The following is a 26,772-nucleotide window of genomic DNA, read 5'->3' as shown; positions in this document are numbered from 1 at the left end:
GAGAATCAGTGGGTAGTAATTTAAGTGTTTCCAATTTCCCTTCACAGTTCTTTCCTGATAAATTCTGAAAGTCTGGCGCATGTAACAAAACCACCTCCGACAGAACAATCTTTCTTTTCTAGAGAAAGATTTTTTTCAAGATTTTGTATCCACCATATTTTTTTTTCTTCATACACACACACACACAGAACTACATGATGATTAAATCCATATTTGTTTACATAAAGGATCTCTTGTCATCAGGGCAGTGTGAGACCACAGTTAAAGTAGCTGGTGTTCGATTTAAAAAAAGGAACTAACTGCTTTATTTGTATGATGAACAAATTTGTCAAAATCTATTTTTAAAAGTCTTCTATTTGGATTGAGCAATTTTTAGGGAGCATGAAATAAAGCTGTTATTCTACTGTTGCCCTAGGGCCCATTCTTCCAGGAAAGGTGGTTTTTGTTTTGTTTTTTTAATTCCCTGCCAATGACATTAGTCTCTCCTCTCCCCCCCTCCCCCATTTTGGGAAAACTCCACACCATTTTGGGAAAATTCCAACTGTTTTGCCTAAAAAGGGGCTATATGATAAGGTTCATTCAATGTATTCTAGCTCACCTCACAGAACTTTGTAATAAAATGTAATGAAAATTACATGATTATTTCTCAGTGAAGCATAAATAATTTGTGAATATCAATAAGTACAATTAATGGGTAATCAATCATTCTGGTAATGAGTAAAACAAACAGTGGAAACAACAGTTCCTGGCTCTGCCCGCTCATCTTAAGAGTGTATCCAAAATGTTAACCTATGACTCCTGTGTGATAGTAAACTAAATCTTTTACATTTTTACCATAGTTAAATCATTGAAGATTTGAATAGTACAGAAAGGGTGACATTTAAAATTATTTCAATCAGACAAACAAACTGAAAGATTTGAAAAAAAAAATCTACCTTTTAATCCATTTCGTACTTAATGGAACCCAAGCATATGAAGTTCATGGAGGTCCCAAACTAATGCATCGCTATTAACTTACTTTATAGAGGCTTAGGGATTAAGCAGATTAATATAATTTATCCAGTTTAAAAGGTATGGAGGAACTTTTGCTCTCAGGATCAAAATGCTTCTATCTTGTCTTTGATTGAATAAATAAATAAATAAATATATACATACATATATATATATATAAATATATATATGTATGTATATGTGTGCATGTATATGTATATATGTATATACAATACAACAATAAAGTTGGATTTCAAAGCATAAAAGACATCATTTTTAATCCATACATATTGATAAAGAACTTCAAATTATATTGTTTTTTAGCAATATATCAATCAGTAAAGATTCATATCTTAAGAGTATTAGACTAAGTTGTATTATGATTCTATTCACTGCCATTTCTACAAATTCATAATAAAGAGGAATTGGTAAAACAAAAAATTATGGAGTGTGGTGACTTCAGAGCATGTGATTTCATCCAGTCTAGAACTTCTAGTATAGGAACCTTTACCAAAGTAGATCTATAATTCCTCTGTAACTCAACATGCATGTCATTTATAGTCTTATAAAGTTGCCTGGGGGCAATAAGTGGTCAAGTTATTTGCTTTTGTTAACACACCTAATATATGTCAGAACCACAACTTGAAGTAATGTCTTCATGACTTTGAGACCCACTATAAAGGTTACCACAGCCTCTCTGGAAGAACTCTATTTACAAATAAACATCTCCATAAGCATATGTGTATAGAGAGAGATGAACATAGAAAAGACAAAGGAATTAGATATTTTAAACTGGGTCAAATAGCCACAAAACCTAATGTAAGGCTATTTATTTATTCTGATCTTCTTTACCATATTAAAAAAGAAAGATGCATAACTCTTGATCAGGTTAATACTAATGGATTTCCTTAATAGTGTCAAATGGGGAAAACAAATCGAAATGTCTTTTAAAATTAAAAAATGGAAAGTGAATATATTATGATTTTGAACAAAATCAATCCATAATCAAAACAAAGATGCAGAATAGTAGTAATATGTGTGACACTATTACTTTACACATGGCAGGGCATGCGTCTATGCAAATAGGATGACTATGTGCTAGACATCTATAGTAGCAGATAGTATATTTATACAGGTAGAATTAATATAAATAGTTACAATTCAAAGGACATATAAGCATCTTGGATTTAGGAGCTCTTCACAAATGGAGTTGACTGGCCAGAAATAACGTTGCCTAAACTTGTTCCTAGACCATATCTATGCCTAAAGTGACATGCCTCAAATAAGCTGAGCAATAAACTTAGGGTCAACTAAGAATACAAGAAACAAAATTCATAGCAGCAAAATGACATGATAATAATAGAATTCCTTTAGGTAAAAAGGTAAAAGTAAAGTAAAGAACTGATAGATCTAAGTTGCAAAAAAAAAAAAAGAAAGAAAGAAAAATGAAAAAAAGAAAAGAAAAACAACAAAAGAAAAACAAAAAGAAACAAAACTAGGTTACTACTTGTCAGGGAAGCTTCAAGTAGGGCCCAAGTTGGATTAGATGCCTGTTACATACATTTCTTTTCAACTCTAAGGTTCTATGAAAGAAACAAAAAGATAGCATAAGAAAAAATAATCATCCCAAAGACATATTATAGGATTATAGATTTAGAACTGGAAGAGAAGGATCAAATCCAACTGAGTCCTTTTATAGATAAAGAAACTGAGACACAGAAGTTACATGACTTTTCTAGGATCGCACTTAAACCCAGATCTTCTTAACTGCAAGACGAGTATAAATACTGTATCATGCTAATTCTCTGAGGAAAGTGCATGGGCTTCATGATGGAAAACCCACCTTAGTAACTGACTGAGCTACAGATACACATACGCATACACATGCACATGCACATATATATATATATATATTTCTGTATTCTTATTTTTGCCTATTAAGTACATATATTGATTCTTTATGGATTTATGATTTCATTGATGTGATGTTTCCTTTCTGTGGTTCAGCTCACAACACATCTACTCCTTTCAACTTGGGTAATTCTTATCTATGTCCTCCTAAAAATTCTAAAAATTTGGAAAATACCAAAATACCAGAAGCCTTTCTCAAGGTTTTAAAATATTTTGTGGGTACTATTTTTTTTAAATCAAAATTGCAGATCATCTAAAGAGTGATATAGAGACACATTGTGAATATATCATTATTATTTTATAATCATTGATAGCTGATATGCAGGAAGTATAATAAAAGTTTTAAAGAAGTATTTGATAAGAAGTGAATCCCTTACATAAGAGCAAGAGACAGAAAATTTAAAAGTCCAAGTATTGTACTAGTGCTATGAATTCAGCGAATTCATAAACAGAAAAAAAAATGTGATCTTTTTCTAGCCCAATATTTGTCTCATTTGGCTTTTTCTTTTGTGCTTCTCAGTAAATGTATTTGGGATAATATTCTATGCCTCTTTATTAATATTGCAATTTTATGTATAAAGTTTTATTTATGGGGGCAGCTAGGTGGTGCAGTGGATAAAGCACTGGCCCTAGATTCAGGAAGACCTGAGTTCAAATCCAGCCTCAGACACTTGACACTAGCTGTGTGACGCTGGGCAAGACACTTAACCCTCATTGCCCCCACAAAAATAAATAAATAAATAAAATAAAAAGTTTTCTATATCCACTTTAAAATGACATTCAAATACAATTTTTTTAAAGTTTCTCAGGAAAATGAAATAAACATTTGAAGGAAATCTTAAGTACAATAAGCAACTCTAACTTTAAAATACTGTGGTTCATGGGGCAGCTAGATGATGCAGTGGATAGAACACCTGCCCTGGAGTCTGGAGTACCTGAGTTCAAATCTGGCCTCAGACACTTAACACTTACTAGCTGTGTGACCCTGGGCAAGTCACTTAACCCCAATTGCCTCACTAAAAAACAAAAAACAAACAAACAAACAAACAAAAATATTGTGGTTCAGAGATATCCTCACAGATCTATTTATCTGAATCAGTCAACAGGCATTCACTCAGCACTTATGGTGAGCCAGGTGCTAAGTACTGGGAATACAAAGAAATACAAAACCAGTCCTTGCCCTCAAGGAGCTTACATTTGAATTGGGAAAAAATATGTATATAAACAAGTACTTACAAGATACTTAAGATGGAAGATAACCTTAGAGGGGAGTCTTTAATGGGAGGGACTACAAAAGGCTTCCAGCAGGTAGTGGTAGTAACTTGAAGGAAATCAAGGAAAGTAAAAGAAAATGGGAAGGGAGAGAATTTCAGGCATTGAAGATAGACAGTGCAAAGGTAGAGAAACAGAAGTGACCTTAGCAAAGAAGAACAAGTAGGGCACTTTATAAAACTTTGGAAAAAGCAGTTTTCAGCTGAGTGATAAGGTTAGGCAGAAGTCTGAAGAGGATTTAAGAGTGAGGAAGAGGAAGTAGAAGCACTGAGGAAAGATGATTTTCAAGAAGGTTAGGTGATAGGGGGATGGTAGGAACAAATGAAGAATGTTTTAGGAAAGGGAAGATTGGTATATTTACAATGAAGTAAGGAAGGAACCAGTAGAGAGGGAGAAATTGAAGATTAGAGAGAATGGGCAATTTGTTGGGGAAGGTAGGAGGGGAAGGGATCCAGTGTGCATATAGAGAGGTTGGCCTTAGCAAGAAGAAAGACCTGCATACATGAGACTGGAGTAAAGGAGGTGATAGTGGGGAATGGTGTCAGAGGATTATAGGAGGAGGAGAATGCAAAGAGTTCTTAGCTTCAAGTGTCTGTAAAGTAGGAGAGATGGTCTTCAGCTAAAAGAGAGAGGAGAAAGGCTGTTATGGGAAGCTTGATGAAGTTAGAGCTTTGCAGGAGCTACTGCAAGAGGAGTAAAAGAATAGCTCTACAGCAGTGAGCAACAGATTGAGATTAGATAAGAAATTTTTTGTGGACTCAATCAGCATAGTTTTGTGATTTTCTCTAACTCCATTCTTTAACACAAGAGTAGGACCAAAGAAAGCACATGCTTGGAAGAATACAGGAACAGGGTTTGGCAAGGACCAGGGAACAAAGAGTTTGAGATTATGGGACAGAATAGAATTCAACCAAAGTGTTCAGATTGAGAAGGGAAGAGAGTATAGCCAGCCAGTACATAAGGTGATGGTTTGGTGAATTACTAAGGGGTAGAGAAAATGGGGGTCTCAGTAAGGATGAAGAATAAGTTGAGGAGTAAGACAGTAAGACAGAAAGAAAAAATATTATGATAAAAGGAAAGAATTTGGGACTTCTTGAACATGGGATACTTGTGGGTGTTCTAGGGTGTGGCAATCCCTGTGTGGAGTCTAAATAGAGTGGAAGAGCAAGTTATTTTATTGGGGGTAGATCTCAGAACTCAGAAGTTAGGTTATTTGGGGGAGGCCTATAAGCCAGTCACTAAACCCATTAAGGAAGGAGAGAGAATGCCCTGGGGTCAGTAGATAATGACCAGAATCTGGATTGAGTGATAAATTTGAATAGTATGAATCTTAAAGAATTAGAGATTGTGCAGTGACAGCGTTAGAGGGAAGAAAGGAGTATTTATTCCTTCTTCTCCACTATCCCAATGGAAGGATAGGAAAGAAAGTGTAGCTAGGACTTTGTCTGTCTCTATCAGCAGTTAGACTGTTCACTTCTTAAAGGGACAACACCTTACCGGAAAAGGTGGCTAGGGAAGCAGTGTTACTAGGAAGCCAGTTCTTAGTGCATACCACAAGATAGAAGGAGAAAGAAAGGCAGAGGTTTAAGATGAAAGAATGTTAGTTAACTATGCAGAAAGCATTCCAGAGGTCTTGGTGCAAGGGGCAGGAAAACCTGACGTAGGACATTAGGAGTAGGAAAAGGTATGAATGGGCATGAGGGAGCAGACAGCTAGGGTTCAGTGTTACTGGGGAGAATAATAGGGAGGTGAGAATGTGCTAATTAGTGGGGAATTTTATGCTCCAGAGAAAGCATTTAATGTATCAAACTTCCAGCCACAAAGAAGTATACAAGAAGAAACTCAACAAAATATTGTGGGAAAGACATGCTGAAAATCGTACTCTAAACACCAATAAATAAATTATTTTGGATTGTTAGATTCAATATAATTGTTAAAGACCATGCATAATCTTAAATAGTCTTCAAACTAGATAAGAACAATTAATACCATAAAATATTAGATAGGATCCCAGATGTATAGTATTTTGCTAACATTCTACTGCCAAAGAGGGAAAGGGTCAAGGAAGGAGGTATCTAATAGACTTTTCCTCTACTGTTATTATTATTGTGTCATTATTATTATTATCTTTACTAATTTCTAACAATAAAAATATGCAGCTTAGCCAAAGTCTCTTATTAGTAGAAGCATAAATATAGTTTTGTAGAGTCTGCTCTGGTGGGAAGTAGATAACTGATACATTTCACCTGCTTTGATTCGATTTAAATAACTAGTTGATTGAGATATGCCCAGCCCAGATGCCCTTTTCTGAATTATAATAGGGCTGTCACTTCAAATGTAACATTTATCAATAGTCACTTTCTTTTGGGGAGCAAACCAAATTAGAATTATTTTATCCTACTGAATATTATCTTTCATTCAAAATATAGGAATTTCAGTACAAAGATGCTCCAAATAATGAACAGTTAAAAATAAGAATATCATTCAAAACTGAGTGCAATCAATAAGTTCTATTTCTTTTGTTTCATTTTATTTTGATTCATAGCTCAGGAATCTAAATAAATAAAAATTAGTACAGCATCTTCCTAACAAAGTATTTTTAAAAGGTCTTGGGGCAGCTAGGTGGCGCAATGGATAGAGCACCAGCCCTGAAGTCAGGAGTACCTGAGTTCAAATCTGGCCTCAGACACTTAACACTTACTAGCTGTGTGACCCTGGGCAAGTCACTTAACCCCAATTGCCTCACTAAAAAAAAAAAAAAAAAAGGTCTTTATACCATAATAGTAGATGGCCTATTTAAATAGACCATATTTTAACTTAACAACACTTAAGATCTGTTGAACAAAAGGCTTAAAAAAAACCCTTTTTACCCCCTCCCCCCCCCCCACACTCTCCTCTGGTCAGAGAGGTGATTGACCTATATGGAAGACTGAGACATACATTTTCTGGGTATAGCCAATGTGGGAATTTGTTTTGCTGGACTATTCATATTTTGAGGGTTTTTTCAATTGTATCATTTGGGGGAAGGGAAAATAAAAGAGTCAGATGATAAATGTATGTAAAAATTTTTAAAATATATATTGTACTCAAGAAGACTAGTGGCCTAAGAAGGCAGCATTCTCCAGAGTTTGTAAATTATAATTTTGACTTCACTGTCAGTAATTATGAATCTAAAAATTTCAGGCACAACATAACCATTGTGAAGGACTGTTTTAACCTGAGGGCAGAATTTGTCCCCAGAAATAGTCAATATTTGCTTTATTAACCTTTTGAATTTTTAATTAGGTATCTCAATGTTCTAGATGTTATGGATACCTGACTAAACAGATGATGAGTTATGACATCGGATGGACTACCCCAATCCAGCTCACTAGGAGAAATGCCCAGATGGGTCAATTGGGGACAACGGTTCTTTTAAATTTTTTTTAAAGCCAAAGACCATATTCAAGTGCAAGTGAACTATTCAAATGGTTAAGTGAAAGAAATATATGTAGGCATTTATGTGTCTATTTTATTACTTCCACACAATATGGCCAAACTAAATTACAGGCACATGAAATTATGATTGCTGGTTTTTTTTCATTACTGAGGGGGGAAAGCCCAGCCCTCAAACATATTACAATTCAGCTTCATTCATAAAGAAAAACAAAACAAAACAAAACAAACAAACAATAACAACAATAACAAAAAAAGAAGAATGATGAAAGGAGTGAGGGAATGGTATTTACTGCTCATATTATTGTCATGGGCCAAAACTTTCAAGTTAAAGTAATGTCTCTTTTTAATGTGTTAATTATATATTTCACTAATTAATAGTTTACACACATATTAACAAATAGATTCCCTAGAGCTGTATGCATGGAACTTCCTTATGTGTAGGATTCCTTCTGTCAATGTGTTTTCTCCTAACATCAGCTGAAGCTTTATACAAGAAATACTTTCTATGTTGGAGTAAATATCATACCACCAAATAACAGGTCAATTATTTTAAAATAATCAGTAGGGGAAGAGAATAAGCACTTATGTAGTATCCATTATGTACGAGGAAATGTGCTAAGTGCTTAAGAAATATCTGTATTTTACACCTTTTAAGGTTTTTCTAAAAAAAGATAACAATGTAGCCTGTGATGTAGAACTATCATGAAGAAGGCAACTGACTTGCTCCCAAATACCACCTGACAGAACTTTGTGAAAATGTCCCATAGTTGAGTTAATTCCTTTTTCTCACAAATCCTTCTGATATCTATTGTTATAAATTATAAACCAACAAGAGGTACAAAAAACTTGCTTACAACCACATTAAGTAGTAATCTTATTTTGTCCTTTGCTTGGTTGATTAAAAAGAAAAAAATCAGATCAACAGGGTTATCTTTCCAAAAATTAAACAGCCTTACTAAAATATTGCTTTGGATAAAGATTCAGTAATTTCTCATAGTCTTTACCTGTGTTTAAACATTATCATAGGCATACAGTTCTTTCCTAGGCTTAAAAAAGTTCCTCCTTACTCTAAGTTACATATATTTCCTTTGTTTAATCTTTGGAGATAGAGAATAGCTTCTTAGTAATTTCATAATAATTTGCAGGATATCAACACACACAAAAGCATGCTCAAGATAACCAATAATAACAGAAGATCAAATTAAAACAACTCTGAATTTTCACCTTACCCCAATAGAATGGTAAAGATGACAAAAGGTGAAATGGTAAACACGGGAAGATCTTCAAGAAGAAAAGCACACTATTGGTGGAACAGTTTATTGGTCCAACCATTCTGGAAATCAATTTGGAACTGGACTAAAATAAGTTTAACCCAGAAATACCATTATAGTCAAAAGTGAATAGCTACTGCTAAATAAAACTTTATTAAGCACACTGTATACCTGGCATTTTGCTAAGTACTGTGGATAAAAGTAAAAAAGAGAGAAAACAGTTCCTGCACTTCAGGAGCTTACAATTTAATGGGGAAGACAATACTGAAAAGGAAGTTTGAGGGCGGGGGTGGTGGAGAGATGGGTCCTGGGAAGGATCTTGAGAAGGAGTGGTGCAGGATATTCATGAGAAACCAATGAAGTTAGCTGGAAAAGTCTGAGGCCTCAATAAAGAGAGGCCTTGGGAAGAGTTCATTGCTTTACCCTCTAAGAGGAGAGAGGCAGCTGAAGGTGCTGAGGAGTTGCTAAGAATCAAAGCTGAACTAATCTTCAAGATGATGAAATATTAGACATATACCCTAAGGATATCAAAGGCAGAGGAAATTATATTAAAAAAAATTCATAGCAACATTTTTTTTGGTGGCAGTGGTGGTGGTGGTGGTGGTGGTAGTAGTAGTAAAGAACTATAATCAGAATGAGTGCCCATCAATTATGGAATGGTTGAATAAAATATGGCTTATCGAACATTATTTTGTCATAAGAAGTAACAGATATGAAGAATTCAAAAACAAACCAAAAAAAATAAGCTTGTGCAAGCTGGTACAGAATCAAGTAGGCTAAACAATTTGCACAATGACTATAGTAATGTAAAATTAAGCCATATTCAAAGATTTAAAAATTCTGTTCACTGTAGAAGTGTTCACCATTATAATTTCAGACATAGAGGTGGTGGACAAGTGGTATGGAATGAGGCATTCATTTTCAGATGTAACCAATATGTTGATTGGCTCTGATCAACTATGGTCATTATCATTATTTTTACGTTAGAGTACTTTAGGGAGTCAGTCACTGGAAAATGATGGTGATCTTTAAAATTATATATATATATATACACACACACACACACACATATATATATATATATATATACATATATATATATATATATATATAGTCACATCCTTGACAAAGAAAAAAAAGGAAGTTTAGAGGAAGGATGATGTTATTAGCCACAGCCAGACATGTACATATTACAAGAGAGGAACACAGATAGAATTTCAAAGAAGGAAGAACCTAGTCTGTGACACAGCTGGGAATTTAAGGCATGAGGGAACTTGGAATACTGTTGTCCAGTAACCCTTGCCATGTAGGCAGGTATGATGTAAAGATTTCTTCTATTCATGAATAAGATAATCCTTTGCACTAGTATCCCCATTAGAATTTAAAAGGCACCTACTGAGATCAACCACCCATTGGTGTCTTTAGATCTGGTGGAATATCTTATTATATTTGCCATCATCTTAGCAGCATCTCCACAGAGAAAAGGGGAGACAAGGGAATTTTGGTGATCGCTGAAACCAAGGCAAGAACTATCAACATGTATCTTTGCACCATATCTGACAAACTATATCCTTACAAGGTACATAAGTCTACTTTTTAACCCTGGTTTATATCAAGCCAGTTATTTTCTCCATTCTGTTAGAAATAATAGTAACTAGCATTAATATAGTACTTACTTTCGTGCCAATCATTGTGTTGTCTTTTACAAATGTCATTTCATTCGATACTCAAAACAACCTTGAAAGGTAGGTGAGTGTTATTATCACCCTAATTTTACAGCTGAGGAAACAGAGGTAAATAGAGGGTAAGTGACTTGCTCAAGGTCATACAACTAGTAAGTGTCTGAGATTGAACTCAGTTCTTCCAGGTGCAAGGCCTAGCCTTCTATCTACTTTGCTAACTATGTAGACTGAGGTTGACTCTCCCCAGCTTTCCAGGATAGGTGAGTTTAGGAAAAAAGATAACGTATTCTGCTGTGGACATGGGGAGTTTGAGATACCTATGGGGCATTAAGTTGAACATGTCCAATAGGAGTTTGGTGATGAAGAACTGGAAATTAAGAGTGAGAATGGGGCTAGATATATAGATATGGAAGTCACTTGGTTAGAATTGATAGTTTAATTCATGAAAGTTGATGAGATCAAGGAGAAAGAGTACAGAGAAAGATGGGGAGAGGGCCCAAGCAGATCCCTGAACTATATCCACATATATGGACAGATATGAAAATCTAGCTAAGGAGACTGAGAAAGGTCGTTTAGAGACATGTAGAAAGAAGACCATGACAGAGCAAGATCACAAAAATCCAGGGAAAAAAGAATAGTCAATTGAGTAGGAAATAGTCAACAATGTTGAATGCTTTAGAGTTGTTTAAAAAAAAAAGATGAGGATGAAGAAAAGGCCTTTGAATTTATCTATAAAGAGGTCATTGGTGACTTTAGAAGGTATAGTTTTAGTTGAGTTGTAGAGACTGAAGTCAGATTGTAAGAAGTTGAGAATTGACTGGAAAGTGAGGAACAAGTGTAGATGGATGGCTTTTTCTTCTTTGACTATAAAAGAAAGACAGTATAAGATGATAGCTTAAGGTAATGCTTGGGTAGTGAAGGTTATTTTGCTATTTGTTTGATTTTTTTTTTTTTAGAATAGGGGGAATCTGGGAATCTTTGTAGCCAAAAAGGAAGAAACCAGCGAATGAGAAATTGAAAATTCAGGAGAGGGAGATAATCAAAGGGGCAAGTTCCTCAAGGAGACAGGAGAAGATGGTATTAAGAGCTGGTGCTGGCAAGGAAAACAACCCGTTTTATCCTCTGACACTGAAGCTGAGGTGGAAAGAATGAAGTCAGTACTAAGCTTTCTAGTTTCCAAACTAAACAAACCCAAGTTCTAAAAATGTCCTTCACAAACACATTTTTCGTCATCTATATTCTGTTACTTTTCTCTAAAAACTCTTCTACTTTATTACATCTTATTCAAAGGAAGTAATTCAGAGTAGAAACAACAGCGTGGTGAAGGTTTTCATCACTGTAACATAGCAAAGTTTATTCCCTCATGTTGACTAGCAGATTCTGGTTAAAACATCTCAGTCTATGTTTTAAAATTAATAGAAGATCAACATCATTGATATGCTGCATTCACCTATTTTAATGAGTTTTACCTCTTCCTGTGTTTTATTATAGGTCCTGTATAATTTCAAGATGTTATTGATGAACAGATTCTCTAACATATCCTATCCCTTCAAGAAGTTCCTAATTTAACTTAAGCAAAGTCCTTTGGTTTATCTCCTGATATTCAACACTGTGTTTTTAACAATTTCTTCCATTTGCTGAGGTTGGACTCAGCTCTTCCAGGAGCAAGGACTAGCATCCTATCCACTTTGCAAAATATATTCAAAGAACATATGTGTTTAGAATGAAATTTTTGTAAGTGCAGGTGTTTGACTTACTCTATGGCCCCCTGGATGTTGGTAAAGTTTCAGTTTCATTTAAAGTGATGCCATACTTGTTAAGGCCACAAATTAGTATCAAGTTCTCCAATAGGGTATATACTTAGGGAATAGGTAACTTACTTCTAGGCTCCCGAGGTCCATCCACAGTAATTTTGATGGCTCTGTGGTAAGTAGCTACTTGTGGTGGATTTGTGAAGACGGTAATGGTCAATGTGAAGCTTTTCCCTAAAAGAAAGAAGAGATGATGACATTATATTACTAAATAGGAAATCACCACATTTGCTAGGGATTAATTACCACTGACCGTTACTTTCTAGCACAGAAGCAGAAATGACAATGACAACTTTACCTTAAAGCGACTGAATCTTCATGTTTAAATAGGTTTCAAAGCCAGCAGAATGACCATCATTCTAGCATAGAGTGTTGCCCATGAAATTCAAAAGCAAAGTATGTCATATTTAGAAGACATTACCAATGTTTAATCCATTTTATTATTACATAACTTTATTTGATGACATATAACATTTCACATGATCATTAATTTTAATTATTCAATTCTATAAGCATTGAATAATTAAAATAATTAACAAGTAAGATAGGCCTGAGGTACTTCATGCTAACAACTCTAGAAACTTGAGGATCAGTTTGGCAGATTCACGCATTTGGCCGGGGGACAAAAAAGTAAGGGAATAAAACAAGGCAAGGTAAACCTTTGAAAGAAAGGAAAACATATTAGTGGGCCAATGTCCATCAGAAGCCCCAGTGGAATTTTTCTGTATCTATTTATAAGGCTCTCTCAGTTTCAACCATTAACCTTCTTACTTTCTTTAACTTTCACTTGCAGCTTTGAGGAAACAGGAAAAAAATCATTTCTAATTTAGGGAATAGACGGGATATAAAAAAATCTCAATATATTTGAAATCACAATTTACTGATGAACTGACATTGTTAGTGGGTTGGGTTTTATTTTGCTTTACTTTGTTTTTTCTAGATATACAGAGAGAAAATGGCCTGTTAGATCATATAAAAATTAGAAGTCACTAAAATAAATAAGGAAAGGTATTTCATTGAATGACCTGAAATAAATATGAAGCCAATATGAATATGCTTTGTGTGCTGCACAGTGAAATTGGCCTCTATAAAATAAACATAATAATTATTGTGCTATCTACTCCCCAGGACTATTTTGAGGGTTGATGATGGTTTGGGGGTTTTTTGGGGTTTTTTTGGTGAGGCAATTAGAGTTAAGTGACTTGCCCAGGGTCACCCAGCTAGTAAGTGTCAAGTGTCTGAGGCTGGATTTTAACTCAGGTCCTCCTGACTCCAGGGCCGGTGCTCTATCCACTGCACCACCTAGCTGCCCCATTGATGATGTTTTAAAAGTGTTTGTAATCATCAAATGAGGCATAAATATGATAGCATAGTTTTTACTCTTATAAAACATGAGTACATGGAAGAAGAGCGAGCACCTGGTCTAAAAGACAAAAATAAAAATATGAACAATTCCTTGACCTTCTTAAAAACACACACACAGAGCATTCAAAAACTATTTTTCCCCTTCAAGCTAGAGTGTACCATTTTCCAGTTTACCTGTCTACAAAGTGGGATAATAATACCTACCTCATAAGGTTATTGTGACGATCAAATGAGATAACCAGCATAAGGCGATTTGCCTTAAGGCTCTGTATAAAATGCTAGCTATAATTAAGTCAACTGAACTACAGGACCTCTAAAAGTCCCTTCTAGCTCTGAATTCCCATAACTGAATCAACCTCAATAAGTAAGCAGTCCCAAAACCTTGCATAGCTTCCACTAAAACATATACTGAGATACAAAGTTTTATCTTCTATTTCTAATTTAATAAAAATGCTTCAATATTTCAAGGATCTGTAAATTTATCAGTATGAGTATTTATTCCATTAGTGTAGAATGAAATTCTTATATAACTTGGTGGATGGTCTCTGAGGATTGTTGTAACTGAAAAAAGTTATCACCCTTTACCTAATCTACTGACAAACCTCTCTGCACTTAGGTAGACTGGTCATTAAAACCCAGACATCATTGGACCCATATTCAAATTCTTTGAGAGCCGAGGTTCACCAGTAGAACTCAATACACTATTGAAGTACACTGTTAATATGCAAGATAAGGTTGACCTTTTGAGTAGGTGGTTGCTTACATGTTTAATCTTAAAGGTTTCAGGAAGACAGCTTTCCAAATATACCTCCCCCACCAGTCTGTTAATGATGCCTGAAATTCTACCACTACAGATTCTTCTTCTTTTTTTCCCCTAGTGTCCTGGATGGGATAACACCATAAGCTGTTGTCAGCTAATATCTCAGCAGGGATTAGTTGATCAGATGCATTCCAGCTATCATATCTAACTGAGAGAAAGGCTCTGCTGGAATAGAACACATGATAGCTTGGTGGGGGTGGGAGGTGCAGGAGGCCACAGAGCCTGAGCATTAACCAAGTCTATCTAACACACCATCTGTCAATCTTTCTAAAAATACCACATTCATCTGACCCTCCTATGCTAAAGAACCTACACTAGCTCCCCATTTCAATTCAAATCAACTAACATTTCTTAAGTATCTGCTTCATACAAGATACTGTTCTGAGTACCAGAGAGTAAAAGGGAGAAAAACAAAAGTCTCTGGTCTTGAGAAGTATATTTCTATTCTATGGATTACCTATTCCATTACTTACAAAGTTACATCTAAACTCTACTGTATATGTTTCAAGTCCTGCTATATTAAGACATCACTCACCACTCTCTAGTAATTCACATTGACCTCATCACTTTGGTCTCAAAAGCCATGTTATTCTCACCTCTCTGTCTTTGGTCATGTCACTTCCCCAGGCAAAAAGTTCTTCCCTTCTCAGAATAAATGGATCTCAGAAATATAAGGGACTTCAGAGTATGAAGTCCAACCCATATCTGAACAGTAAGCCTCTCATACATGTCAAAGAAATGATCACTCCATGCTTGAATGCTTCATGCAAGGGAGAATTCATTACTTTTCAAAACAGTCCAAACCACTTTGGGAGAATTCTTGTTCATAAAATTTCCCCTAGACCCAAACAACATTATTCTCTTTTTCTTTTCATTGCTCCTAGTTCTGCCCTTAGAGGTCAAGCAGGACCTCCATATGAGAGATCTTTAAATGTCTAAATTTAGGTAATGTACTCATCCTAAGGCTGCTTATTCAAGTTAAACATTCCCACTTCCTTTGAATCATCCTCAAATGACATGTTCCTTAGTCCCTTTACCATTTTAGTTGCTATTCTGCTAAGGTAAATAGTAAAAAAAAAAATCAACTATATTTCAAGTTACCATTTTTCTTAATAAAAGACATTACCACATGCAAAGGATGATGCTCAAATGTGTACTGCAACAATCTTCTGGCCCCAAACAATCCCTTCTTTATTTGTTGTTGAGTCATTTCAGTTATGCCCAGTTCTCTGTGACCTCATTTGGAGTTTTATTGGTGAAGATACTGGAGTGCTTTCCCATTTTCTTCTTCAATACCTTAGTTTACTGCTATATAAAATTAAGAATTTTGATTGGATGATACCTAAGGTACTTTTGTTGGTCTTAATCTATGAAGACATATGATGTTGGTAGAGCTAAAAAAAAAACCAAACAAACCATTGTACCCAATGACCATAATGATAGAAATTGACAAAAGAACAAAACCATTGAAACTAAATGCTGCACAAATAAAATAGCCAAGGTTGGCTCTAAAGAAGAGATATAAGAAGATATTTCCTCCAACTTCTTTGAAGATGCAAGGGGGAGGGGTGAAACTGCATATAAAGTCAGGCTTTCTAGATAAATCGGTCAGTCTTGCTAACCTGTTTTATTCAGTTCTTTTTTCTTTGTTATAAGGTATTGCTCCCAGGGAGGGAGAATCTTGAGAAATTAAAGTGATATAAGGACAAAAGATAAGAAGAAAAGCTTACTTTAAAAAGTAAATTAAAAGATATGAAGAGATATGGAAAATAAAACAATGAAGGAAAAGAAAATCTTATATAACAGAAGCAAAATAAAACAATTTTAAAAGAATGAATGAGGGGCAGCTAGGTGGCGCAGTGGGGCAGCTAGGTGGCGCAGTGGATAGAGCACCGGCCCTGGATTCAGGAGGACCTGAGTTCAAATCCGGCCTCAGACACTTAACTTAGCTGTGTGACCCTAGGCAAGTCACTTAACCCCAATTGCCTCACCAAAAAAAAAAAAAAAAAAACCACAAACACAAAAGAATGAATGAATTATATGCCAGAAAGGATACACAGAAACAGCTCATAGTACAAGTCTTCTTTAAGCATGTGACATATTAAAAAGCCCAAATAGCATAATGCAGGGAATAATGCAAGAAAATTTCCCAGAACTTCTGAATATTGACCACAAAACATCAATTGAATGAATCCACAGATCATCTCCAGGAAAATAACAATAACTATGTTTTAAACTGCAAGACAAATAGTGGTTAAAATGAACATTCTCAACAACAGACAACAAATTTTGTAAGAGGCCAGGAGAAAGACTTTCAAATATAAAGAAAAGGGAATTAAAATAATAACAGTTTATTCAGCAGAGACAAAGAATTTCAGGATGTAATGGAATAACATATTTCAAAAAGAAAAGCAGCTCAAGCTGCAATCCAAAATTATATATCCTGAAAGCTTGAACTTAACCAGCAATGAAAAAAATATGGATGTTCAACAAGAGAGATATTTAAGTATCCTTAAAAACAAAATCCAGATGTAAGGGAAAAAAAAGACCAAAGAGCAATTATCAAGGGATAAAAAAAGATATAATGGAATAATGATGTAAGTAGATCTCAAAGAAACTGGGGAAGTAAAGGTGGAGGAGGAGAACTGAAGTACTATGGACTAAATAAATACCCTGACCCCCTTAGAAGTGAGTCAGTGCATTTTGTGGGAAGGAATAGCAAAATTAGAGGGTTCATAAATGAGGAAGGGAATGAGAACATACTTAGGATTAAGGAGGAATAAAAATTAGTGCTGTCTTCATGTTCCTATGTATTTTAGAAGTGGGATTGGATGGCTGACCTTTCCAAACTTGTTATACATTACTATCCTTTATGTATTATATGGTCTAACCAGACTGACCTTCTTGTTATTCCTTATATACAAATTATATCTTCTATCTTCATGTCTTTGCATGCCTGGAATGCACTTCCTCCAAACCTTGGCCTCAAAGAATCCTTGTCTTCCTTCAAAGATCAACACCTCTTCCATGAAAGTTTTCTCTATCCCAGTAGCTGCTAGTACCTTCCTGTTTCCAGGCCTTGTATCACCATCATTTACGTGGAGAGAGAGAGAGAGAGAGAGAGAAAGAGAGAGAGAGAGAGAGAGAGAGTGTGTGTGTGTGTGTGTGTGTGTGTGTGTGTGTGTGTGTTATTTTCCTCAGTAGAATGTAAGTTCCTTTAGAGAAAGGGCTGTTTCATTTTTGTCTTTTTATCTCCAGGATCTAATCTAACACACAATAAGTGTTTAGTAAAATGTTTGTTGTTTGGTTGGTGATAAAGGAGTTGTAGATCAAAGTCCAATTCCCAGATGAGACTGATAGCTCTATGAAAATAAAAATGTCCTTTAATAAATCAATATACAAACATTTCTTAAGCACCTACTATGTGCCAAACACTGCTAGGCCCTTGGTATAACAGGTACAAAAAATGTAACAAGTTGCACTGTCAAGTAGGGATTGCATACTAAATGTAGAGACAACATATAAAGCATAAATTTAAAGTGAATATGATATAGACACATACAAAGGTACTCTGGGAGAGAGGAACTCTGGTAGATCAGGAAAAGCTTCATGCAGAAAATGTTGCTTGTGCTGCATCTTAAAGGAAGAAAGGGACTCTGTGAGGTGGAGGAAAAGAGAGTACATTTCAGCCATGTGGTATGCCCTATGCTAAGGCACATAAATAGGAAATAGAACCTGGTATATGGGGAACAGAGAAAAGGCAGATTTAGCCAGACTAGAGACTGATTCCCTTTTGGGGAATGGTTTCTGTGATATATGAAAATATCCCTTTGTCACAAAAGATTCATCTACACACAGAGACAATTTCAATTTTTAAGATGGAGAAATTAAAGGGCAGCTATATTATATTTCCTCCAACTTCTTTGAAGATGCAAGGGGGAGGGGTGAAACTGCATATAAAGTCAGGCTTTCTAGATAAATCGGTCAGTCTTGCTAACCTGTTTTATTCAGTTCTTTTTTCTTTGTTATAAGGTATTGCTCCCAGGGAGGGAGAATCTTGAGAAATTAAAGTGATATAAGGACAAAAGATAAGAAGAAAGCTTACTTTAAAAAGTAAATTAAAAGATATGAAGAGATGTGGAAAATAAAACAATGAAGGAAAAGAAAATCTTATATAACAGAAGCAAAATAAAAAAAACAATTTTAAAAGAATGAATGAATTATATACCAGAAAGGATACACAGAAACAGCTCATAGTACAAGTCTTCTTTAAGCATGTGACATATTAAAAAGCTCAAATAGCATAATGCAGGAAATAATGTAAGAATCTGGTCTCAGACACTTAACACTTACTAGCTGTGTGACCCTGGGAAAGTCACTTAGCCCCAATTGCCTCACTAAAAAAAAAAAAAAAAAAAAAAAAAAAAAAGTTGGAGAAATTAATTAGAAAAATTGGGTTTTTTTCTGTTTGTTTTTTACTGTCTTATATATCAGTCATCACTGTTTGAGGCATCATGGTCAAGTGGGAAGGGCACAAAATTTAAATTCAGAGTCCCTAAGGTCAAACCTCAGCTCTGTGTGTGTGGCCTTGGACAAGACATTTAATGATATGGGGCTTCATATATAAAAAGGGGGTTGGACGTAATCTAAATTTCAGCCCTATATCTATGATTCTGTGAATCTATAATTACTGACTAAATAGATAGAAATCTTATCTCTTTGTAGCTGAAAAAAACCCCAAATAAACACAAACTCACAGCAGATCACTAAGGTTTTCTTTTTCTTTTAATTCAGGAATGTCCCTGGTGATTTTCAAGTGATGAAGGAGCATTTTCTTTTACTTACTATACTGGGTCAAAATGTGCCCTTCTAGTACTAACATATTTGAGTCCCTGAGCCACAGATTACAGGTAACCTATGTATTTTGGGATTCATTTGGTTTCACCTTCCTGTAGGATTTATGTTGAAGCTAAAACGTATGCATCTTATCTAAACACCCAGACAATGAAGGTTTCATAATTATTTTGCTTAGGGACTTCTTTTTTGGGGGGGTTATGAGGGTTAAGTGACTTGCCCTGGGTCCCACAGCTGGTAAGTGTCAAGTGTCTGAGGAGGATTTGAACTCAGGTCCTCCTGAATCCAGGGCCAGTGCTTTATCCACTGTGTCACCTAGCTGCCCTTGCTTAGGTACTTCATAGCAGATATCAATTTTAAAGGTCTTGAACTTCAACTGAGTTTATAAGTATGAATATATATGCCTATATGCATAATGGATGGAATAAGAATTTTTGAGGCTACAGCCTTGTATACCTACGAAAATTATGTGTTCCACTGTTCCCAGAAAACCTGGTTTTCAGACTTAGCTCCCCTAAGTATGTGACCAAATTCTCCAAGTCTCAGTTTTCCTATCTATAAAATAAAGATAATAATATTTATCCTGCCAATTTCTGACTGTGTATTTTGAGGGCAAATTAAAATATTATTCATATACACTCATACACACATATATAGAGAGAAATATGTATATATACATATATATGCATATATATATGTATCAGTTCTTTGTAAACATTAAATTATTATATAAATATGTTGTTAACACATCTGGAAGAGATCTTAAAAATCTCTCCCAATAGAGACCTTTTCCACTACACTCGCTTTACAAGTAAGGAAGCAGAAACACAAAGAGGTTTAACATCTTAAGCAAGGTCACACAGCTAATGAGGAGCCTAGTGTAGCTAGGATTAAAATCCAGGTCTCCTCCTTACTCTCAAACAAGTTGTCATTCTATCACACCAAGTACTGCAATCATTTGTTATAAAAAAATAGTATAGAATCTTCTGTCTTAAGATATAATAATATATTTAAACATTTAAAATGTGTAAAAAAATCTTTAAAATAGATATGTGGTCATTTTTTGCTTTAATGCTAACAAAACAAAATTTGATTAGAAGTTCTTTTTATGTACTTAGGATGCTGTTGTGTGAGAAAACCTGGAGAATGAGAAAGTAGGAGGAGTCATATTCAGGAAAGTGAAGGGGATTTTCAAGCTCTTTAGAAGTTTGTATTTTTTCTTTTTTATTATGTCTAATTTCAGCTAAATTTTTGAAGGAAATGATCACTTTCTTTAATGATAAAATGATTATTTCCTTATTAATAATTTCCTCCTTCAAAAGTTGGAGGAACCAAAGAGGACAATTTTTCTTTCAAATCTGATTCTCACTACTTAGGAGAAATTTGTTATTGGGGCAAAAATTATGAGAAATTGGAGAAAATGACCCTTCCATCTTAGAATTTGGATACAGAAGGACAAAGAAGTCAGGCATAATCTAACATTCATCCTAGATTTCAAAGGGCCCAGAAAAAGAATAAGTTGGAAGCAAGAAATTAAAAATCTACAAGACAAATAACCTCTGAGGGGATAATATTCTGAAAATTCAAATAGAAATAATTCCCATGAGTGAAAATAGGGAGAGTTATCTAAAGAAATTAATATGGATTCAGAATGAATTCATAGGCCAATTTAGATTTTTTTTTTTTTTTAGTGAGGCAATTGGGGTTAAGTGACTTGCGGAGGGTGACACAGCTAGTAAGTGTCAAGTGTCTGAGGCCAGATTTGAACTCAGGTACTCCTACTCCAGGGCTAGTGCTCTATCCACTGCACCACCTAGCTGCCCTGGCCAATTTAGATTTTAAAATATCCTTTGCTGAATATAGGGAGTTAACAGAGATGAAGATGAAAGTGTGACAAAGTACAATTTCACAAATGCTGTAACCCAGAACAGATTGATGATGATGATGAAGAAATGTAAGAGTTACACAAAAGTAGGGGATTTTTTTTTGAAGCTATGCTGGGGAAAAGAGGATAGATGGGTGAATAATGGGGAATCATAAAAGAAATGGGAGGAAAATTGGGTTGGTCAACACCTACTTTGCATGTTTTCTCAGAAAAATGACAGAACTCAAATGGTTTATTAGGACTTGATGCTCAAGACAAGCATGGAGTTAGTAAGATATCCATGATAAGTAAAGAAATAATAAGGAAGCACAAGTTCAAATCTTTAGGCTCAGATGAACTACATCTTTTGGAAATGAAAGAACTAGAAGTTGTCATTGTTAGCCACTGTCAGTACTTTCTAAAAGATTGCAAAGAATTGGGAGAAGTAACCCAGGATTGAAGAAGGGCAAAGGTCATGATTTTTTTACAAAGGGGGTAAAATGGAGCTTGCAAACTATAGGCTAGTGAGTTTGACTTTGATTCATATAAAGAAATCTATAGTGTAGTAAATAAATATCTAGAAAAGGGCATGATGATTTCAAAGAACCAGTACGGCTTCCTCAAGAAGAGTTTGTTCCAGAATAATATGGTTTCCTTTTTTGGACAGGATTACTAGATTTATAGATTAAGGGAATGGTGTAGTTATAGATAACTTAGATTTTAGGAAAGTATTTGACAGTCTGTCATGCTGTTCTTTAGAGGGGAAAATTGAGAGACCTGGGCTATGCAATAGTATAGTTAGATATTTTTGGAATCCAGTTGTGTGGTCAAATCCAAGGTTTAGTCATTAATGATTCAATGTCAATTTAGAAGGAAGTCTCCATCAAAGAGCCCTTGGGCATATATACTTAACATATTTTATCACTTTCTTTCCCCCCCAAAAGGCATATATAGTATGCTTATCAAATTCAAGGATAACAAAAAGGTGAAAAGGAAAGATTTTTCAAAATTTTTATAGGATAAATGTGAAGTCTTAATACTGGAGTTTAAGTGTATTTAGATAACAATTCATCTGAAAAAAAAGATCAGTGGCTTTTAGTAAAGTGTATGATCCATATAAATCAACAGTAATATATGGAAGCCAAAAAAGCTAGTATCATTTTAGGCTTCACAGTACCTAGGACTTGAGAAGTGATAGACCTTTTGGTAATCTGCTTACATCTGGCATACTGAATTCAATTCTGGGTGCCCTGTTTTTGTTGTTGTTGTTGTTGTTTGTTTGTTTGTTTGTTTTAGTGAGGCAATTGGGGTTAAGTGACTTGCCCAGGGTCACGCAGCTAGTAAGTGTTAAGTGTCTGAGGCCAGATTTCCACTCAGGTACTCCTGACTCCAGGGCCATCCATTGCACCACCTAGCTGCCCCAGCTGCCATGTTTTAAGAAGGATATCTTTAAACTAGAGATGGTCTGCAGAGGGGCGACTAGGATGCTGAAGGGCCTTAAGTTCATGCCATATGAAGATCAATTTAAGGAACTGAAAGTGTTTAGCCATAGAAAAATAAGAGGTTAATTTAGGGAGGACATCATCATCATTACCAGTAGCAATTATACAGAGCTTAAACGTTTACAAAGTGCATTACACGTATTATCTCATTTGGTTTTCACAGCAAAGTTGGGAGGGAGATGCCATTATTATCTCCACTTTATAGATGAGGAAAGCGAGGCAATCAATTAAGATTAAATGACTTGCTCAGGATCACACTGTTAGTTACTGACTGAGGGAGAATGTGAACTCAAGTGTTCCTGACTCCAAGTCCAGTAGTTATCTACTATGCCACCTAACTGCCTTGAGAGATATCTTAGCTGTTTTAATTATTTGAATGTCTGTCATATGTTTTACCTGAATCCAGAGGGCAAAACTAGGAGCAATCAATGAAAGTTGCAAAGAGGAAAATTTGGGGAATTTAGGATCAACTTTTTGATGTTTCATTATCCAAAAAAAATCATGTTGGACTGCCCCAGGAAGCATCACCACAGTAGGAGGTGTCTAGAGGAATGTCCTTTTTATGGGGGTATTACAGATTGTAAAGGAGATTGTTATTAAGCACTAGTTAGATAAGATGTCCTTAAGAGGGCCCTTTCAACACTCAAATTCTATGATATGGGCATAATGTGAGTTTTATATGGAAAATGATTGTCAAATATCAATGGCAATCTCAAGAAAAAAATCATCAAATTTTACAAAGTAACATTGCTAAAGGTGACTGAATGGATAAGTACAAATGACAAATCTGATTTTATGTAACATGGCCTAGAATGAACCCAGGTGAAGTTGAAAAGGAGATAAAATTTACCTTTTACTTCCCTCCCACTGCCTTGTTAGCAATTCCTCATCTCAATCCTGATATAGAACTAGCTTACTGTAAATTTGTTGTTCCGTTATTTCAGTTGTGTTTGACCTTTATGACTCCATTTGTAATTTTCTTGGCAAAGATACTGGAGTGGTTTGCTATTTCCTTCTCCAGCTCATTTAACAGATAGGAAAACTGAGGCAAACAGGGTTGTGATTTACCCAGGGTCATCCAGCTAGTGAGTGTCTGAGGCTGGATTTGAACTCAGGCCTTCCTGACTCCAGGCTGTTCTATCCATTGTGTCACCTAGCTGCCCACTGTCAGCCCTCACTGACAATAAGGCATTTTTCTGATTCTTAAGGGGTAGAGGAACACAATATATACATTTTCAGTGCAGGATTTTTTTTAATTAATAAAGTATTTTATTTTTTTTCCATTACATGTAAAGATAGTTCTCAACTTTTGTTTATACAAGCTTTACAATTTCAGATTTTTCTCCCTCCCTCCCCTCCCTCGCCCCTCCCCTAGACAGCAGGTAATCTGATATAGGTTATATATATATACACACACACATAATAACATTAAACATATTTCCAGTGCAGGATTTTTTAAAAAATCAACCCATAAAGAGGGAGATCCTACTAGAGGAAGTACATTATAATCCAGCTGGTCTAACCCTTGTAATTTTATAGGTAAGGAAACAGGATCAGAGAATTTCAGTGATTTATCTGAAGTGACACAGATAGTCAATGGCAATTCTGGGCTTCTACTCCCCTAGTTATATAGCTAATGGTGCTTCATAAATGTTTTAGATAACAGCAATATAAAAACTCCAAATGGTATATGATCTCTGGTTAGAACTATTATTAGTACAAAGACTGTTTTAAGTATTTTAAAGTAACCACTTTGATATTTAAAATGCTTTCACCAATCACCACATGACAACCAAGTATATATCCATATTAATATATTCAATAAGTATTCTAATTGGTCTACCTACATCAGTCTTTCCCCTCTCCAATCCATCCTTTATACAACTGCCAAAATACAGTGGCTCTAGAATCAAATACAATGTATAAGCTTGACATTTAAGTTCCTGTCCAGAATGATTCTAAACTATTCCAGACTCACCCGGCATTGTTACTCTGTTCAGCTAAAGTGAACTAACTACTTGCTGTTCTCCATGGTCAATATTCTATTTCCCACCTCTTTGCATTGGCAGAAGTCATCCTTTTTACCTGAATTTTTTAGTCTTTACTTGACTCTGTCTCTAAGAATCCTTATTGTCATTCGAAGCTCAGCCCAAATGCCAAAGCTTCTTTGAAATCTTCCCTCATACACTAGCTATTAGTATTCTTAAATCATCATATATTTACTTTTTTGTGCATAATGTATGTAATAGTAGACAGTAAAAGAAAACAATACATAAGAATAACCCCATTTGTTCATTCATTCTGTTCAGAGACATTTACTATCAGAAGATCATAGATTTAATGCTAGAAAGATTGTAAGAGGCCAGCTACTCCCACCATCTAATTTGACAGATGTAGAAACTGTAGTCCAAAGATGTCGAATGACTTAGCCAAGGTTACACAGGTAGTAACATAAGAAAGATTTGAGCCTAGGTTATCTGATTCCAAATCCTCTTATATAATCTAGCTCTTATATGCAAACTACATTCCAGACACCATCCTCATCCAAAGGGGATCCAAAGACTGTTTAATTCCTCACTTTCTGTCTCCAGTAAATAGCTAATATCTTTCCCTTTTCTCCCAGTTCTACTCAGGGTGAAGGTTACATTTTAATGATAAGTGGTAATGTTTTGCCCTCTCATTTTTGCCCTCCCAACAACCTTGGAAGTTAGGAAAGATAAGATTTTTTCATCTTTATTTTATAGGTAAGAAAAGGCTCAGAGCTTCTGGTGAGTTTTCCCATATTATTTGGTGTTAACCACTAATGCAACTGAAGAGCCCACAAATGCTAATCCACAGAAACCCTTTGTGACTTGCCTCCCTACACAGATTTTAGTGAAGCCACAAAGGACCAGTCAGTCAGTCAATAAGTACTTAAGTGCTCACCGGGTGTGAGGCACTGTAGTAAGTCCCTGGGGATACAAACAAAAGCCAAAAACCGATACTGCCCTCAGGGAACTCACGTTCTAACTGAGGAAGCAGTACACAAGCAAATTGTTTTATTGAATTAGGAGATGACAGTCATGAATAGAAAAGCTTCATAAAAAAAAATATTCTTAAGAACTTCTAGGAGACATATGAGTTCCAGTTTAAGATTTTTCCTCTTAAACCTTTTGTATAAAACTGGAAAGGGCCCAGTGAGGGCCATCACATGAGGCACCCAAAGTTTTGGTGTCATACCCTTTTACAAGGGAAACAGAGTAAATAGAGTATACATACATACACACACACACAGGCAGATGCACATGCGCACACGCAAACACCGCCAGAGGCCTGCTGAATACAGGTTAGGTCTCACTGGTATCTATTTTTTAAATATCATCCAGTGAGGACTCCTAGTTTAAAGTTCATAATTCTGCCAAGTCGAGTTGTAATCCAAGAGTTTGGATAAGAGCTGGTGCACCGATTATTGTTGTTCTAACTCTTTAAATAAGTCTGAACAAAGCTAAATATGCACAGGAACAGAAAGAGGCTGAATTTCCATTCAGAGCTTATGAAAATGGTGAAACAGTCAGAACCTCAAGAATGATGTCTAGTGGAAAAGCCCAGATGTCCTTAAATACAGTCTGAGGCCAACTTCCCTGGCACTGCTACAAATTCTTTGAAACTTGGGTGGAGGCAGAAATTACAGTTCAGGAAAAATGTGATACTGTCGGGTGTCCAGCCTTGGGAGCACAGGGACCCACAGAGACACCACACTGCTTTATTGTGAAAAGATCACTTAAATAGAAAAGGGCACACATGAGTTATAAATATTTATGTGACTGACGTTTATATGAAAAAGTTAGAATGAGTTAGGAAAAATACTTTTCTATGGCAAACAATGATTCAGATTACAATATAATTTAGGTCCTTTCTTCCACTGATAATCTGTGTTCTCAGTGCCCAGTGCTTATAATTTTTTTAATATGGTCTTTTTTGTTGCCAAAAAACAAAGAAACTAGCTTAAATTG

At 35.3% G+C, this 26,772-nt stretch overlaps 1 protein-coding gene across 1 annotated transcript in view; it reads right to left on the bottom strand.

The window, feature by feature from the left end:
• RUNX1 (RUNX family transcription factor 1) overlaps positions 1-26,772 on the bottom strand; it is a 361,259-nt gene that overhangs the window by 93,120 nt on the left and 241,367 nt on the right. The window contains exon 6 of the mRNA XM_043990790.1: positions 12,445-12,549. Within this exon, the coding sequence (XP_043846725.1) occupies positions 12,445-12,549 (105 nt within the window). The remainder of the gene's footprint in view (positions 1-12,444; positions 12,550-26,772) is intronic.

Source organism: Dromiciops gliroides, chromosome 3 (genome assembly GCF_019393635.1).
Source record: "Dromiciops gliroides isolate mDroGli1 chromosome 3, mDroGli1.pri, whole genome shotgun sequence".
In the NCBI taxonomy this organism is placed as follows: domain Eukaryota; kingdom Metazoa; phylum Chordata; class Mammalia; order Microbiotheria; family Microbiotheriidae; genus Dromiciops; species Dromiciops gliroides.
The sequence above is the reverse complement of the archived record's forward strand: the minus strand, read 5'-3'. Positions and strand labels throughout refer to the sequence as shown.